The sequence below is a fragment of the Gymnogyps californianus genome, chromosome 6, assembly GCF_018139145.2.
Source record: "Gymnogyps californianus isolate 813 chromosome 6, ASM1813914v2, whole genome shotgun sequence".
NCBI classification, from domain to species: domain Eukaryota; kingdom Metazoa; phylum Chordata; class Aves; order Accipitriformes; family Cathartidae; genus Gymnogyps; species Gymnogyps californianus.
In genome coordinates, this window is record NC_059476.1 from 16,326,817 (window position 1) to 16,344,779 (window position 17,963).

At 63.4% G+C, this 17,963-nt stretch overlaps 2 protein-coding genes across 3 annotated transcripts in view; one reads left to right on the top strand and one right to left on the bottom strand.

The window, feature by feature from the left end:
- Positions 1-1,737: 1,737 nt before the first annotated feature.
- On the bottom strand, positions 1,738-6,629 carry LDB1 (LIM domain binding 1). Of its 2 annotated transcripts, none has more exons than XM_050899112.1 (10): positions 6,527-6,629; positions 5,867-5,911; positions 5,563-5,638; positions 5,123-5,225; positions 4,740-4,912; positions 4,294-4,416; positions 4,035-4,118; positions 3,604-3,727; positions 3,024-3,172; positions 1,738-2,720 (listed from the first exon to the last, which is right to left on the bottom strand). In XM_050899112.1, exons 1-10 carry the CDS (start codon positions 6,544-6,546, stop codon positions 2,490-2,492), a joined length of 1,128 nt encoding a protein of 375 aa, XP_050755069.1. In that variant the 5' UTR covers positions 6,547-6,629; the 3' UTR covers positions 1,738-2,489. The 2 variants fall into 2 exon arrangements, with proteins under 2 accessions (XP_050755069.1, XP_050755070.1); XM_050899113.1 differs by having other exon boundaries at positions 3,030-3,172; positions 6,527-6,627.
- Positions 6,630-13,362: 6,733 nt separating this feature from the next.
- PPRC1 (PPARG related coactivator 1) overlaps positions 13,363-17,963 on the top strand; it is a 21,325-nt gene continuing 16,724 nt past the window's right edge. The window contains 1 exon segment of the mRNA XM_050899125.1: positions 13,363-13,424. Coding sequence (XP_050755082.1) covers positions 13,363-13,424 — 62 coding nt within the window.

Here is a 17,963-nt window from a genome sequence, read left to right on the forward strand (position 1 = left end):
GGGGGCACAAGGGGACCCCCCTCTGCCTTGCCTGCATCGGCTGGGTCCCATGCTCAGAAATAAGCGCTCGGGACAGCCTCAAACTGAAAAGTCATTTTATTGGTACCATACATGACTCATAAATGGCACAAACTATGGAGGGGAGGAAGAAAAAAAAAAAAAACCAAAAAAAAAAACCAAACAAAAAGGCATTACAGTGTGCCCGGGGGGGGCAGCGAGGGGCTCCGCACCCTCCATGGGAGCCCAGCAGCGCGGCAGCAAGAATCGTACCTTAATTGCAAAGCAGAGCCCCCCTCCCCACCACGCTGGGCTCCCACCCTCGGAGCCTACCCCCCACTTGCAAAGGGGCCGTGGGGACCCCCCATGCCTGTGGCTGGGGCTCCGTGGGGCTGAGCCCTCCGCCTCCAGGCTGCCCGTGGAGGGGCCCAGGAGCAGACGCAGGCATCTCTCCGGGCATTTTGGGCTTGAGATCAGGCCAGGCCTGAGCTAAGGGGCTCCCGTTTCCCTGCCCAACCCCAGGGACAGTAGAAGGAGGGGGGGACACAGGGTGTCCCCCGCCCCCGGCTCAGCCACCCCCTGCAGTCTCAGCCACAAGTGGGCGAGACACAGGGTGCAGGCAACACCCCTGCTCCAGGCCAGAGACCCCCACGCAGGGGGCAGCCCCTCAGCAACACCTGCCAGCCCCCAGCCCCATGGGGCAGTGGGACACGTGCTGCGGGATCCCCAGCGGGGAGCTGGGGGGGGGGGGAGAGTCTGGCGGAGAGAGTGGGGGGCACCCCCCCGCTCCCCCAAACCACAGGGCTGCTCCGCCTGCCCCAGGCTCCCTTACACACGCACAGACACGCAAACCTCTCGCACATGCACTCTTGCACACACACGCCCCCCCCCACCAGGGCAGTCCCCCCCACCCCGGCCACCCCTGTGGCAGCACTCACTGCAACCCCACCTTGGGGCCATGCCAGGGGGTGCTCACGGGCAGCCCTGACCCCCGGCTCCCCCCAAAACCCCCCTCCGAGGCTGCTGGGGTGAGCTGCCCTCCCCCGGCACCTCCCATCTTCTCCTTGGAAGAAGCCTTGGAAGGGATTTTTTTTTTCTTTTTTTTTTTTTTTTAAACCAAAAAAAACCCCAAAAATTATTATTCTTCTCATCGTTTCCCCTAACATCAATGGAGGCACCTGCTCTAGTGATAACACATTGAAAGAACAGTATCGTACACACTGCCTACAGCGCGGAAATGTACAAGCACGAGGTACACGAACCCAAGGCGGGGGGGAGCGGGGACAACAGCACACAAGATTTACATTGAGGAGGGAGGCGGGGGGCTGCCCCCCCGGCCCCTGGAGGGATTAGAAAGGAAGTCTGCAAAGTCTCTCCTTGGTTTGAAGCTCTCCGAACTGGATATAAAACGAGACTCCCAAGAGAAGAAGCCTGTACAAAAGTCAGGACAGGGTGAGAGGGCTCAGGGTGGGGAGGGGGGAACCGGCGAGGGGGCTGGGGGGGGCTTGTCCCATTTTTTTTTTCTTTCTTTTTTTTAAACTTACAATTTTAATAATATTATTTTTTTTTCTTAAAAAAAGACAAAAGTAGGAGGTACCGGGAGCCAGGGGTTGCAAAGGGGCCCCAGGCGGACTCACGTGGGGCGGGGGAAAGCGCAGGGGCTGCAGGCAGGGAGCCAGGGCACCGGCTGCTCTGGCAGAGCCGTGGGTCCTCCGTGCCCCCCCCAGCCCTCCCACCACGCACTTCCTATATACAGAGTCCCCCCACGGCCCTGCTGCGCTCTCGCCCCGGGGAGCGAGGGGAAGGGGAGGGCGCAGGAGAGCGGGGAAATGCGACGGGGCCCTATCCTCGACACCACCCCAGCGCAGCAGGATCTGACCCCGGCTAGAGGAGGCTCCGTGGCAGAGCCGGTGGCGCAGGGAGGGCTTTCCATCACCGGCCCCCCCACCCAGCCCCAGGTTGGGCTGGGGATGTGCAACCCCGCTGCAGGTGGCTGCCCAGCAAACCCCAGCCATAGGACCCGGGGAGGAGGAGGAGGAGAAGGGTCTCCGGGCTGTGCCAGACCCCAACACATGGCATCTGTATGCCGCTGGCTTCCCGGTCATGCCAGCCGCTGCTGACACCTCCCTCCTAATTCCCCCCGCTCAGCAGGCAGGGGCTGGGCACATCAGGGCGGGGATGAGAAGCTCTCCGGGGAACAAGCAGGGAGGAAGAGGGAGAAGGGGGAATAACGAAGCTACAGCCCCCGGAAACCCACCCCTGCCCTGGGGTCCGGCGGGGAGGCAGGTGTGGGGGGAGCAGGGAGGCGGCGGGGGGAGAGGGCTGGGGGCTGCCCGCCTGGCGCGTGCCCCGGGCCGTGCACCCCATCGGCTGCGCGGCGCCGATCCGCCCCCGGTACCTCCCCCGGTACCTCGCCGCTTCCCAGTCACTCTCCGTTGCAAATGTACAGGTAGATCGGTTGGGACTGAGTCCACGGGGCGGCGGGGGGGCCGTTACTGCGACGCCTGCGACGTGGGGTTCTCTGACTTGCTCTCCTGGCTGGAGGGCGGTTTGCTGTTCCAGGGGCTGTTGGCCCCCAGCGCCGGCGAGTTGTTGAAGCTGTCCTCGTCGTCGATGCCGTTGGCGGCGTCAAACTGCGTGTTCTCCAGCCGGGTGATGAGCCGCTCGTCCTCGTCCCCAAACTCCCCCCCCATCAGCGTGGGCTCGCCTACCACCATCACATCCTGAAAGGGGAGACGGTCCCGAAACATAATCGAGGTGGGGGGAGCCCGGGCCGCCAGACCCCCCCCAACACCGCAGCCCCTTTTCCCAGCCGCAGGGCCACCTCCTCATCTCCATCGCAGGACCCGAGGCTCCGCGTGGGGCAGCACATCCTCACCCCCTCGCAGGGGAGGAAAGCAGCTCAGGGAAGGCAGCTGGAACAGGCAGTCCCCGGGGGTCTCCCCCTAGCCACTCCCGGGGGCCGGGGCAGGGAGCCCTCCCCTCCACCCCGGGGGAGGAAGAGAGAATGGAAACGGGATGCTTACAGGTACCTGACTGGACAGGGCAAAGGTGCTGGCTGGGCTCTTCTTCTTGCTGTTGCTGTTGTTGGTGTTTCCCCCGCCGGAGCTCATGGTGCTGCCCCCCGACATCTTCCTTTTCCGGCGCTTGCTGGGCTGCTGCCGCGCTGGCTCCGCTGGCGGAGGAGGGAGACATGGTCAGTCCCGACAAGAAGGAGCTGGTGCCTCCCAGCCTCTTCTCTGCAAACCCCCCTTCTCTGCAAGGACCACATCCCCCCCTGGGGCAGCATCGCCACCCTCCTCCCCTCCGCAGCTTCACTGTCCCCCCAGCACAGGGGACAGAAGAGGGTGCAGGGAAGATTTCTGTCCCTGCTTTGCTTTCCACAAGCAGCTGGCAGCCCCCGGGCAGGGAGCGCTGGCTGCCTGCAGCCCCGCTCTGCCCCAGCGGGAAGGGAGGCCAGCAGAGAAGGAAGCCGGCTGCCTGACCCACTGCCCCCAGCCTCACAAGACAAGGCTCCGGGGTTGGGAGAAGCCTGCACCGAGGGCAGGGCCTGAGCGGGCAGCCCTGGCGACCCGCAGGCAGCACAGCAGGCAGCGTGAGACTCACCAGGCGGAGCGACCATCCGCTGCCACTTCTGGAAGAGGCAAGTCTTGAGGCAGTCCCGGGGACTGAGGCTGTAGGTCTTGTGCCGTGACATGAGCTCCTGCATTGGTTCTAGGATTACACAGAGCTGCAGGGAGCAGATGGACACGGGGTTAGATGGCGATGCTCCAGGCCCCAGCAAAAGCCCCTCTGTTGGGCAGCTGTCTGTGCTGCACCGACCCAAACCGTGCTGTGAGCCTGTGGGCTCTGGCAGATCCACTGCCCCACGACTCTCTGCAGCCCATTTGCAAGATCCCTCTTGCAGAGCCTGCCCCACTGCCTCCCCGCACCCCAGGGCAGCCAGGCGTCGGGCAGCTGAGAGCAGAAGATGTGGCCACCCTAGGCGCCCCTGCAGAGGCAGAGCTGTATCCCCCCCCCTCTTCCCGTACGCTTACTCGGAGGTAGTTGAGTGTGGAGTTTGAGAGCCCACAGCGGGTGATGTTCTTGGATAACTGGTCCAGCATCTGGGGGTCCTGTGCCTAGGAGCGAGAGGGACAGATGGCTCAGCTGCATCCGGGCTGGGGACGGCCCTCCCGTGCCCCGGCCTGCAATGGGGGGACAGGGTTGAGGTCCCCCCAACCTGCACAGCAGGGAAAGGAGCTCAGCAGCCCTGTGTCACTCATGCCCCAGGGGAGCTCCCGGAGTGGTACTCACATGCATGGCAAGGATGCTGCGGGGGATGAGCTCTCGATGCTGGCGGATGCTGAAATGCCACGTCTTTATCCTCATCATGTCGTCGAACATGAACTCCAGGTAGAGCCGCCCCTCCACACACACCTGGGCAGGGCGCAGGGTCAGGCACAGCCTGCCGCCCCCTTCCCCCAGCCCAGATCCCCTGGGAACCCACTGCTGCACACTGGGACACCCTCCCGGTGGCTTGCCCCTGCCTGCCATGAGACTCTGCACAAGCCAAACCCACAACGCCGGGGATCTCTGCAAAAAGGGGATGCTGCAGGGCTGGCTGAGGCATGTGGAATTACAGTGTGGCACACAACAAGCCATGGAAATCAGCGTCCCTTGACCCGTGGGACTGCAGCTGCCATGAGGGCATGTCGGACCAAGGCATGAGGGGCAGGAGAAGCCGCGGGTGCCGCTGGTACCTGGGTGAACATGGGCTTGCCGTGCTGGGTGACCATGGTGCACTGGTCGCAGTCCAGTGAGACGAAGTTGTTGTGGAAGGACTCCTTGGGGTGCTTGAGCACGTAGTAGAGCTCCGTGGCCCCCCCTTCAAAGATGCTGCGGAAGTAACGGGGAATCAGAGTCCGGCCGATCGCTGGAGTGGGAGAAGGAGGAAGATAATGTCAGTAAACCTGGTTCACCCAGGCGAGCCTCGGGGCTGCACGGGGAGGGGGCCCCCCAGTCCCTGCCAGCTGGAGGCAGCTGAGCTCTGACACACTGCCTGCATCCCCCCCACAGCACAACCACCGCATCTCCTGCCGGAGGGGCAATGCCCTAGGGAAAGAGGGCTCAAGCTGCTACTCACTGTATCTCTTTGGTCCATCCTCCAAGCAGAAAGTGATTGTTAACATGGCGTCATCCTCAAAGAACTCCGTGGTGAAGGCATCCCACCACAGATTGTCACATTCCTGGGGACAGCAGAGAGATGCCAGGTTATGGGGAGGGGAGCCAGCCAGCCCGCCAGCCGCTGGCTGCCAGGCACAGCAGCCACATGCTCAGCCCGCGGAGGGCTGTGCTCCCAGCTGAGTGCTCAGAGACAGCGATGATGAGCCCTGTCCCACGGCCAAGCGAGGGACAAGGTGCTCGGGGACCTGCACAGCGGGGCAGGACCCCGCTGCCAAGGGGACTCCTCCTAGAGCCAAGGCAGCTCGTGAGGGCAGGCAGCGCAGAGGACCCCATCCCCAAAACACACACCTGGAAGCATCCTCCCACCCCTGGCCGCCCCCCTCTCCCCCAGCTCCCCACCTCTGTCCAGTTCTGCAGCCGCTTGTTGAGCTCAAATATCCTGTAGTCGGTCTGGTTCCCGTACGGCGTGTGCCTCCTGCCCAGGGAGCAGAGCAAGCAGTCAGAGGGGGAGGCAGCCGCAGGGTGGGGAGGGGTCCCGAGCCCGCAGTGGGGGGATGCACAGCCCCTCCAGGGCTGGGCAGAGTCCAAGCAACTTCCCCCCGCAAACCCCTGTGGCCAGCAGCATGCCAGCCCTGCCGAGGCATCCCCACCGCGGGCATGAGCTCCCCTCTCAGCGGGGTCCCCGCCAGCCCCCCGTGCTTACCCGATTCCAGGCTCCAGGTACGTCGGTGGGTACATGGGAGTAGGTCTGGTGGGGGGAAAGAGATGCAGGCAGGTCAGTGCTGGTGGGGATCTCCCTCCCTGCCTGCCACAGCTCCCCCTTCCCTGCCTACAGCAGCAGGCGGTCGGGCTCGCTGGAGGCGAGACCCCCACGCATGGTGTGGGCTGTACCCTGGCTGCCGACATCTGACAGCCCCATGGGGCGACCCGCACCCCTGAAATTGGGCTCTGCTCCTGCATTGGTGGCTGCTCCACTGCCCCTGGGACCTGGCCCACGGCGCTCCAGGGATGTGCCTGGCTCCTCTGCAGCTGGGTCTGGTGCCAGGCAGGACGGAGGTTGGAGAAGGGGCTGTTTTGGCAGGAGCTGCGAGTGCTCCCTGTCCTGGGTCATCCCAGGGGCTTGGCCTGGCAAGGGGCTTCGCCCTGCAGAGCTCGGGGACCTGGGGGCTCCCTTCATCCCAAATATCACCCCTTCTCCACCTAGTCCCACCCGTGCCTGCTCCGATCCCCTCCCTCCCCTTGCGCTAACTGAACTCCATGCGCTGCAGTCTCCGTACGCTGCTGGGAGACAAGACAGAGACCCTGGGGTGCAGACTGCAGAGCACCCCCAACCTTGCAGACCCCTCCTTGGGCCCCAGCTCACCCCACATCTCGATCCAGCATGGTGCCCGGGTGGAAGGGGGGGAAGGCGTTGCCGTTCGGGGGCTCCTTTGGCGAGTACAGCTTGAATGACTTAGAGGAACAGCCTGGAGAGAGAGAGGGGACATGGGTCAGCCAGGAGCACCCCACAAGGAGAGACGCCCTGCTGCAAGGAGGAGGAGGAGGAGGAGGAGGAGGAGGAAGGATGCAGGACCAGCCCAGCCCCCATCAGCACAGCCTCATCTCTCCTCTGCTCCCCCCAATGCCAGCCCAGCCCCTTCACCCCACACACAGCTCCAGGCCTCCCCCATGCAGGATGGGACCCACAGGGTCAGGGCTGAGCTTTCAGGATCGACAGCCGGAGGGGCCCGGCCCCATCCCAGGGATTTCCCACTGGTGCCCAGAGTTTGTCAGTTCTCAGCTGGCCAAGCTCTGGGGATGGTGCCTGAGGGGGACAGTCCAGCTGGTGAGCTGTGGGGGGCGGGCTGGCTGGGCCCTATCCTCCCCCTAGCCCTCCCTCCCGCGCCGTTCCTAATCCCACCGACCTGACCCGGGAATCACACGGGATCTTTTCGCTGACCTTTCTATCGTCATGGCGACGGGTGAATAATCACCCGGAGGGACGGATGGCAGGTCCCCAGGCAGCCACCATCTGCCGCTCGGGCAGGCCAGCGGCCACCCGGCTCCAGGTGGACGGAGAGATCCCACACACCAGCCCGCAGCCCTGATCAAACCACCCCAACGCCTTGCTGCCCCCCGCAGCACCGGGGCAAAGGACGAGGAGCCCACAGAGGGCCACGGGGTGCGATGGGGTGTGCAACGGGGCATGCAACGTGTGCGAGCCAGCACCCATCCCCGAAAGCAACCTGGGGACCCCCCCAGGCCCGCCAATGAGAGACAGAGATGCCCGCCAGATCCAGCCACGCCGGCATGGCCAGCCCCACCCGGGCTCCCAAGGGGCAGCCGGGGGCTCCCACGCTCACCGGCCCCCTTCCACCGCCGGGGCAGGTTCCCGGGAGTGGCGGCTGCCAGCGCCCCTCCCTGAGCCCCACGGGAGCCCCGGCACGCCCCGCCGCCGGCAGGACCCGGCACGCTGCGCCCGGGCGCTGCTGAGGCACGCGGCTCCTCCCCGGCGGGCAGCCGGGCTGACCTGGATGGGGCGCAGCGGCAGGCCGGCTGCCAGGCAGCTCCGGCTCCACCGGCTTAGCCGGCCCTGCCACGCACGGGCACGTCTCCCCCACGCCGCGCCGCAGGCGGGGGCCCCGAAGCCGGTCGCGCCGGGCTGCCGGCCACAGCCAGAGCCGAGGCGGGATCCCCGTCGGCCGCCCGCCTGCACGCAGCCCCGGGCCGGGCGCTTCCCGACGCCCACGAGCTGCCAGGATTGCTGCCCGCTGCTGCAGAAAGCGAGAGCAGCAGTGGAGGGAAGCGTCCGGGAGGTGCCGGGCACCATCACAGGGCCAGGCTGCAGGAAAGGGCACAGGGACAGGATCGGAGCAGCCACTCGCCTGCGACGGATGCGGGGGGGGGGGGAGCAAAAAGCATCAGGGTTAAGGAATGCGGTGCCACCAGCACTGGGACCCACAATGTCCAGCTCGTTGCGACCTGTTAGCCAACACAGGAGCCCGAATGACCAGGGCATCACCATCACCCCTGCCAAGCTGCCTGGGACGCAGAGCCCGCAGTCACAGGGATCCACACGCAGCTGAGCAAGCAAGGGTTGGTCAAAAATAGAGGGAGTCACCTCCCCAGCGTTAAATCCAGTTTGCAACAGGGGAAATCTGTGTTTCACCCCTTGATTCTTGTCTTCCTGGGGCCCCGGTGCCTTTTCACCGCATTTCCCCATGGCAGCCACACCCAGCAGCCTCTCCCCAGTACCCACCAGGACGCACCGGTCCCGCAGGGCTGGAGCCAGCCCAGCCGCTCCGCCGGGGGCCCGCTGCTCCTGCTCCTTGCTCCTGCCCGCCTGCAGCGAGGATAAGTGGGGCACGGCACAATTTCTCATATGGCTGCTAACAACGTCGGCCCCTTGCTCTTACCTAACGTTTTCATAGATAAAAATTTTTTTAATAGGGAGGTCAGTGCTGGTGCGAGGGAATTTTTGCTTTCTGCTTTAATCCTTGTCAACTTGTGCGTAATGGAAATTATAATTCAACCGGAATTGCACTAGAAACACAGCATTTCCATTTCCTCCACGCTGCTGTTAAATGACATGACGTCAAAGTGTGCTTGATGCATAGGAAACTTCCCAAAAGTGCGTGTCTTCTGTTGAAAACAAACCGATTCATTAGTCAGAGACAGCAGTGGCTGGAGACAGGGAGCTGAACTGCTTGTTTCTGGTCACCATGTCCTCGGGGGGGTAGAAAAAAAATCAGATCCAGCAGGTCTCGTCCTCCGACGCTTTGTTTTTATTTGCCGATGAGAGATGGGAGGAAAAAGTCTCCAAGGTTTCTCGCTGTCCTCGGTCCCCATCTTGCTTCTCCAGGTGCAGGAAGGTCTCCTGGGGTGGTGAGACCAGGGGGACACATCACTCTTCATCCATTCTGCTTCTCGTGCCCTTCCCTAGCCCCCTGCTCCTGGAGGTGGAACAGCAGACAAGCCGGCCTGCTGCTCCAACCGAAGCATCCATTTCCATCCTGGGCCTTCCCAAGCAGGTTAATACGGACACAACCTGCTTTTGGGGCTTCACTGAGTGACCTATCTCAGGATCTAGAGGAGTGGAGAGGAGCCTGTTATGCGACCTCAGCAACACCAGCATCCTGACCAAGCATTATTTTTAATGCAGTGTAAAATATGTTACTGGATTCAGTGGTTTTAAATAACGCTAACAGTAGCCTTAGGATTTGATATAGGCTGTCCGAACTCTACATTCACAGCAGACACGCTACACGCATTACATGAAATAACGCAATTACTTTACAGCAGCAGCAGCATCAACACCAACTTTTACGCACACAAGGGTCATGCTGCCCAGTCCTGGAGATCCCTCCATCACCACCGCTCCCCTTCACACTGCCCCAGCTCCCTGCAAGCCCCGTCCCACTGGGCGCAGAGACCCAGACACGCAAGATGCGGCCCTTCCCGAGCCAAGCCCAGCGCTTGGCCCCAGCCAGTGTCTCCCCATGCCCCTGCTCTGCCTCCTGCTTTAAGCACAGAGTATCCAGGCAGGATCGGGACAGGCTTGGTGCAAGCAGTGATGCCGCTTGACGGCTGAGCATGCGATACCCCTGCAGAGCCCAAGCCAACAGCAGAGGCTTCCCACGGCCGTCCCCAGGCGCTCACCCAGCGCCGGAAAAACACGTGCATGGTCGGCAAGGGAAAAAATCAGGCTGACGCTGCAGCTGGCGAGCTATCGGCCCGGGCAGGTCTGGGCAAACGGTGCAGTGCCCACGGCCAGGTGGGCGGCCCCACAGCTCCTCCGTGGCAGGGAGGCGCAGGAGAAAGGAACCCCGTGGAGGGATGCCCCGGCTCAGCATCCTCTGCTGAGGCCAGGTCCCCGGCCAGGGGCAGGACGGAGCTGGCTGGCACTGCATGGAGCTGCAATGAGAGCTCAGGCAAGGAAGCAGCTCCAGGCAGGAGGGCACCCAGGGAAGGGAAGGTGGATGCTTTGCTGGTGACCCCGTACAGCCTGGCGCTGCCCAACCCTCCGCCTGCCTTCTCCTCCTCTTTCCCTGCCTGTGAGCTGCCAGCCCCGTGGGGAAAGCTCTTCTGGTGCACTGTCTGGCGGGTTTGCTGGAGCAGGAATGGTTAAAACCCTAACCAAGCCCCCAGAGCTGCGGAATGTCAGGTTTCCCAAGCAGCCAAGAGCACAGCGGGCACCTCGCAGAACCACCACAGCCAGGAGACAGCAGGCCACCGTGAGCTGAGACCAGCGCCAGTGGGGGAGCTGCCTGCCCGGGCAGGGGACACGCAGAGCCTTCCTTGGTGTCTGGCAGGGAGAAAAGCTCCTGCCTGCACTCCCCTCCCTCTGCCCTGCCAGCAGAGAGCAAGGAGCTGCCAAGGACAAAGGCGAAGCAGCACCGGCATCTCACTCCTACACCTGCGGCCACCGGCAGGAGTCGGTGCTTCCCGTCCCAGAGAGGAGCCGTCCCCGGCCGGGCAGCCAGCGTGCTTTCTGTGCAAGCAGCAAAGCTCAGCAACGAGGCAGGGACTCCAGAGGCTAAAAAAAAAAAAAAGATAAAAATAAATGAAGAAACAGGGCCTGAAAGAGGCCGCAGGGTTACAGCTCAGCCAGGGAGCATCCTGCTCCTCCCAGCAGCCCGGCGGCGAAGAAGAGGGGCTAGCCTTCGCTAAAGGCTGTCGCTGCTTCCCAGCATGCACTGTGCCTGCTGCTTCCTGGCTGCCTAACGAGGCTTTAAAGTGTAAATAGCGGCATTGTTTCGCAGGGCTGCCTTGCCGGGGTGTGGGAGCCGTGATAGCGGCAGGAAATCCATCTTCCCAGCCCAGCCTCGCTGGCTGGCAGGGCTGTTGGGAGGGTGCTATCCAGGAGGGTGCTATCCGGAGCTGGGTGCAGGGCAGCATCTCAAATAATTCACGTGGCTTTGCCCGGTGACAGTGCCTGGTGTCGGGGAAGCTGGCAGGGCTGGGGGGCAAACACAGAGAAGGATCCAGAGCGACTGGGACAGGCAGAAGCACACGGAGCAGTCCGTGGTCTGCCCTACAAACCTGCCTTCACCTCTTCTTTCTCCTCTTCTTCAGAGTGGAGGGGATGGAGCGAGGCCAGTTGCAAACCCCAATGTTGTTATTAAACTGATAGGTACCCAGGCAGCACACACCGAGGCATGGCCCGAGACATACTCGGTGACAATCTCAAATTGCAGCAACCCCATTTGCTTTGAAAATGCAGAACTGTCCCAGCTGAAGCTCCCAGGAGGCTGGGCTGTCCAGAGAAGAGGAGACGCCGCTCCTGGAGGAGACCACGGGATGATGCCACCGACACAGCGGCATCCAGAGACTGAACCCAGCCAGCACGCCGCCTGGCCCTGACCTGCATGGAGGCAAAACCCACAGCACTGCCTGCCCTGCTGCGTGCAGGGATTACCTCTCGCTTTTCTCAAGCCCCACATCCGAGCTGGCCACGGAGCTTATCTTGACCACGAGCTGCCTCCCTGCCCGCACCACGTGGCCATGCACGGTGTCCCCTGCATGCAAGGCAGCGGGGAGGGACGCGTGTCCCAGTTCCAGGTCGCATTCTGCAACATTAGTGCAAAAGGCCCCCACCGCAGCACACAAAGCACCCTGGACCAGAGGGTGCTCCTCTCTATTGACTGGCTTGCAGACTCAGGGGGACAGCCAGAGAAGTAATAATTAGCTGCAGTTAATTATTACAAAATGACAAACTTGATGCAAGCTGCAAGGCGGCGCTATCCGCAAAGCACTGGGTGAGGAGAGCCCAGGCCGGGACGTGGATTTGGGGGTCGAGGCTCAGAGCGGTCCCGTAGCTTCAGCTCTGCTGGAGCCCTGGGTCTCCCGAGAAGACATGCTGTGGAGCCGGGTACTCAGCGGGGATCTGGGAGGACCTCGCTGCTCTGCGGTGACCCTAGGGGCAGCAGAAGTCTCCCTTTCCCGTTCAGGCCTTCAGATGATTCAGACACACGGACGGAGATTTCTCCGGGCGGGAAACCAGGAGAAGAGCACGCCCTGCCAATTGCAAAACAGCCTGAAAATTGAATCACATCCAAGGCTGCAAGACCCAGATGCAATCCCACAGATAACCCAGTTTCAGCTCCACTACTATCAACTTACCACGAGGCAGTCATTTCCTGCGACTCTTGGGGAAATATCCCACTGTCCCTAATTACTCCTTTCGGCTCGCCGTCTCAAAGACGATTCATAATCAAACACTGCCGGTTTCAGCCTCAGGAATGCACCTTTCACATTTTCGGCCGCTTTCCCTCTCACCCAGACCCCTGCACCCTGGGGCCCTGCCACCCTGAGGGGCTCCTGCGGCAACCGGGCTCCCGTCCCTCCCGTAGCACACAGCAGGGCAGCATTGGCAAACAAACAAATGACACGGTGTGGGAACCACGGGGCTGGAAAATAAACCCTTGTCAGCATCCCGTGAAAAAACAGCCTGCCGACAAACTAGGATTTTCATCTTCAAAGGTTTTTTAGGCTCTGCAGCAGCAAGAAAAAATTCACAGCCATAGCCAGCCACAGCGATGGCCCTGCAGAGCATGCAGCCAGCACCTCTGCTCCTGCTCCCGGCTCCTTGCCTGCCATGCACGTGGTGGAGCAAAACCACACGGCTCCGCACGGCGTTGTGGGGCTGCTGCTCGGGGCAGCCCTCCGCAGGGACAGGATCTGCCCGGGAGGGCTGGAGCCGAGAGCTGCAGGGCAGGGAAGCGGCAGGCGAGAGGCTGAGGTCTGCCCCTCCGTCCGCAAAGGGGGATCCCCGGGCTGATCCCCCGGACCCGCAGGACCCCCAAGCACTGCCGCCTCGGAGAGCGGGAGGCTGTCAGCCCCCACGTGGCGCATGGAGATTCGCGATCCCGGAATGCAACGCTCCACCTCGCTCCCCGCCGCTGCCAACGGCGCCGAGTGCTGCACGCTGGGACGCGTAGTCTCTGGAGACGGCGGCCCCACCGCCGACAGCCGCCTCGCTCCATGTTGCGTCCTAGGTGGAGCCCCGCAGCCCTGGCAGCCGGCCAGCCACCCGCTCCGGGGCGGGGGGGGGAAAGCTGGATAATTCCCGCTGCTAGGATGCGGTGGGAGCTGGCGCCTTCCAGCTGGCTGTGCTGGGGCGGCACATGCCCGGGGGCAAACCTCGACGCTGGGGTGCAGCGCTCGCCCCAAGGTCCGGACCACTCACAGATGCCCACAGAGGGGAGGGACAGTGCGAACATGGTGGGAACCTGCTCGCTGCAGCTTGCAAAGTACCTCCGTCGCTTCTTCGAGCTGTCAGGGCAAGCCTCTGCCTCCCCTGCTCAGGCTGAACTTCTCTCTCTTTAGGACTTGGTTTAAGAGGTGACACGGGAGCGGCTGAGCGAAGGACGGGGCGGGCCGCTGGCAGCACTGGGGACAGAGCAAATGCTTGTGGTTGCCGGACTCACACGGCACCACTGCACTGGCAGCATGTGCTCTCGCTGGCGTCAGGGCTTTGGACAACCAGCGCAGGATGGGGCCAAAACCCCGGGAGCAAAGGGACAGGGTCCAGCTGAGCACACCTGCCTGGTGCTCCAGAGGCACGAGCAACCCAGCCCGAGCTCCCAGCCCCAGCAGCGCAGCGCTGTAGAAACCATCTCCACCATTGCAGCACAGCCGCGGGGAAATCCTCTTGGCCGGGCATCCCTGGTCGCAACAGCAGTCCGCCCAAAACAACAGCAACCAGTGGGGCAGCAAACCTCATCGCGGCAAGCATTGCAACCCACGAACACACGCACGCGGTGCAAACAACAGTGGGAGCACCCCGTCCCTGGGTCGCTCGGAGGACGGGAGGTTTCCAAGGCAGAGGGCCAGGAGAAGCGCTGCGGCTGCTCTGCCACCACGCAGAACCTGGGGTTCCTATTTTTTACGCAGACCTCAAGCTCATGCCGGTGCAGAGCTGCAAGCATGCAGAAGCTGGGAGAGACCACTTAGGGACAAGCGCTGCTGCCACCCTGCCAGCCACGGGACAGGGAAGGGACCCTGGGGCTGGGCTGGTCCACCTCACCCCCCGGCTCCTGCATCTCGAGGGGCTGGGGAGGCTCGGGGCTACCAGCTCTCACTACTCTCCCAAAAGAAGCTGAAAGGGGCTCCAGGTCCCCAGCCCAGGGCACCTTTACTTGCAAATGAACTTCTGCGGCTTTTCACAAGCCTCTTCCTACTTTACATGGACTGTGACCTGCTGCGGGTGAGGGGAAAAGTCTCCACCAAACGACAGCAAAAACCCTGTATCACCAAACCCTCCAACGCCAGCCCGTCCCCCCTCGGATCACAACTTTTCTTTCCCTTTTTGAAGCAACACAGCTTGCGTGTTGTTCTGCTTAGCACTTCTCTCCCCAGTCTTTAAGGTGTGCTCAGATCACAGACCTGGGATTTCTACAAAATCAGGAGGGCAGAGACCACGTTCGGTTCTCCCTCAGTGAAAACCACAATTTTCCCACAACAGGAATGCTCCAAAACCTGAGGCTTTAAAGAAGGAATAAGGACATCCAAATTTATCCGTACTTACAACAGAAGCGGTAAGAGCTGATACCTGACCAGTGCTGGAGAAGTCGCTGCAAAACTGCCAAGCCAAGGTGCTACCGAAAGCACGGGGAGAACAAACTGGGGAGACCCTGGGAAGGGGTGTTTGCTCCCATGCCTGCCTGACCCGCCGGGCACCCACGAGGCAGCTCAGACCCTCCTGGTGAGAAAGAAGCAGCCAGGGGTTTGCAATGCGGGGAGGGTGCATCGCTCCGTGCCCCAGAAGGCGATTCCGTTCAGCCTCCAAGCCCTTTGCTCGCACCTCACTCAGGGATCGGCCGCCACCTCTCATTCGGGCTCCTGCTGCGGCACCAGCCTTGGCAGAAGCCGGTGGCTGCTCCACGGGCTCCTGCTGCGGCGCCTGGCCCCTGCCAGCCGGTGCTCCAGTGAGGGGATCGGGAGCTGCCTGAGCTGAGGCAGCCCTGGCAGCGCTGCCCTGGGGTGCTTATCTTATTGCCCATCCTGGGCGGGTGGGCTGGCAGGGACCACTGGAGGTCAGAGCCCGGCCAGCTGCCCGAGATCAGGGCAGCCTGCCACAGCACGCTCTCCCGGGAGCGCTTCAGGGGAACACCCCCCCCCCCCCCGATAAGACACCCCTCCGCAGCCCCGGCATGCATGCCAATTCCCAAGCTGGAGCTGCAGCACTGAGTTTCCCCCGGCCCCGAGGATGCTGCACACACCCCCAGCCTGGCCCCCCACTCCAGCTGCCCCGGGCCGAGCCGGTGCTTTGTCTGCCAGGGAGGATGAGCCCCCTGAGCCCATGGCCTCCTGAGCCCGGACCCCCCAGCAGGGCAGCTCCTGCAAGAAGATGCGTGGGCCCCCCTGCATTTGCACCCCTTGGACCTTTTATTCCCTCCGAGGCACCCGTGGGAGGCTGGCGGGACCCTCCGAGCCACGGGCAAGGACGAAGTTGCAGCAGGCAGTGAGGGGAGGCGAGCGTGCAGCCCCCAGAGCCGGGCACTGGCCCCACAGCCCCTGTGACAGCACACGCAGGGGGGATCGGGAGGGCGCAGGGCAGCTGTCAGGGGGCTCGGGCAGGGGAAGGAGCCGGGGGAAGAACAAAGGGAGCTGCGGGCTGGGATGGAGCAGGGCACGGAGGGGCATGGGGGCTGCCGGCAGCACCCCGCGGGGCTGGAGGTGCCTCTCCAAAAGCCAAGACCTGGGGGATGGAGAGGGGAGCCAGGGGCACAGGCAGGGAGGCGGGGAACAGGCAGGGGAGCTGGTGGGAGGGAACAAGCTGGGGGGCCAGGGATGCACAGGGGAGCTGGGGGAGAGGAGAGGGACGGGGAGCTGGGTAGGGATGGAGAGAGGAGCTAGGGAGGGAGAGGGGAGCTGGGGACAGGGATGGAGCTGGAGCGGGGGGAGAAGGGGCGGGCGGGCAGGCGGGCAGGGGAAGCAGAGGGGGCAGGCAGGCAGGGGCTGCAGCGGGGATCCCGGGCTGTATGGGGGGCCGGGCGGGGAGCGGCGGCGCGGTGCGGCCGCGCACAACTTCGCAGGCGCGGGGGCGGCGCGGGCGGGACCCAGCCCTCCCTCCGCCGCCCAGAGCGGGGCCGCCACCGGGGGTGGGGGGGGCAGGCCAGGCCGGGACCGGGAAACTTCCGAGGGGGGGTGGGAGGGGGGGGGCGGGGTGACTCACGGCGCTGGCGGCGGGCGGGGGTCCGGCGGCGGCGCGGGCGGCGGGCGGGCGGCGGGCGGGCGCTGGGCCGCCGCGGGGGCGGGGCGGGCGGGGCGCGGGGCGGGGCGGGGGCGCTTCCTTTGTCTGCGCCGCGGCCGGGACCACAATGGCTGCGGCGGCGGCGGCGACCGCTCCCCCCGCACCGATTTCCCCCCCCCCGCCCCCCCCAACACCGCCCCGGCCCCTCGCTGCCTGGGGGTGGGGAAGTGGGTGCCCACGGACCGGGGGTGACGGCCAATAAAAGGGGGTCCCCGGAGAGCTGCCCCCCACCCACCCCCCGTACCAGCGCTCCCCGGGATGCGGGATGCAGGAGCCGGGTCCCGCTGAGGAACTCGGCACCAGCCGGGGAAGGGTTTCCTCCCCCTGCGAAAGTTTCAATAAAAATAGACCTTTTCCCTAGTTTGGTTTGGGGTTTTCTTGGAAGTTTTTCAGAATTTTTCTTTCTGAAACTTGTTTCCCTTTCCCCCAGTTTCTGGCGAGGAAAAAAAATACAACCGTCGTTTGGGAGGGGGTATTAAAACCAAAATGCACTGGCTTGCAATTGCCAGCAGACCCAAAAGGTCTCCTTTCCTTGACAAAACTCCAACCTCTTCCAATTAGGAGTTTTTACAAAAATTTCCATTTTTGTAAAAAAATTTCCATTATGAAAATTTCCATTACAAAAAGATCCCATTTTTTCCATTCCTCCCTTGCTGCACACCTGCCCCTTGCGAGCTCCTGCTCCCTGCCCTGGCAAATCAGACTGGCACAGACCTATGCTCCCAACCCAGCTGGAGAGCCCGTGGGCAGCAGGGACATGAGCCGGAACCCCAGAGCCCAGCCTGGGTTGTCGTGTCGTGTGTGTCCCCCCCCGAGCCCCAACAGCCCTCGGCTCCAGGTGGGAGAGCCGGGCTCGGCACGCGGGGCTGTCGCAGGCACGCACACGTTGGTGCATCTCACCCTGCACACGCGGGCTGGCGTGCACGCTGACGGGCCGGCATGCACTTGCACGTCTCCCCAAACGCCTCCCGGCACACCCCCGGCCGGGTGTGCACCCACGCCCGGGGCACGCACACCTTCCCACGCTCCCACGGCCAGGCGCGCACCTCGTCCCCTCCCCAAAACAGCAGCTGTGGGGTAACACAGGCACAACCAGTCGGGTCCCGCCAAGCACGCTTGTCCCCCGACAGTGCATGCATGGCGGGCGCAAAACCTCAGCCACGAGGTTTTGGGGATGTCCTCCCCTCCGTGCCCGTGCACCCCCAAAGCCCTGCAGCTGAGGACAGGGGACAGCCCCCTGCTCCCCAACCCAGCGTGCTGCCGGCTGGGACCAGCGCCGAAGAGGGACAGGCAGTAGCGGCTCTGCAGCAGCATCCCCCTGCTCCTGTCCCCCGTTCCCCTAGGCTGAGCAAGGCTCCATCCCCATGCTGGTCATCATGCCATCGTGCCTAACTTCCCCTTGCAGGCTAACCTGCAGTGAGCACCACCTTCCAGGGGCACGTGGATAAACAGAGCAAAACTCTTTGTAAAACCCAGATAAACAGAGAGAAAAACTCACTGTAAACCCAAAAACCTCGGTGAAACCCTGCTCTGCGAAAGGCACGCGCACTGGAGGTACCACGCT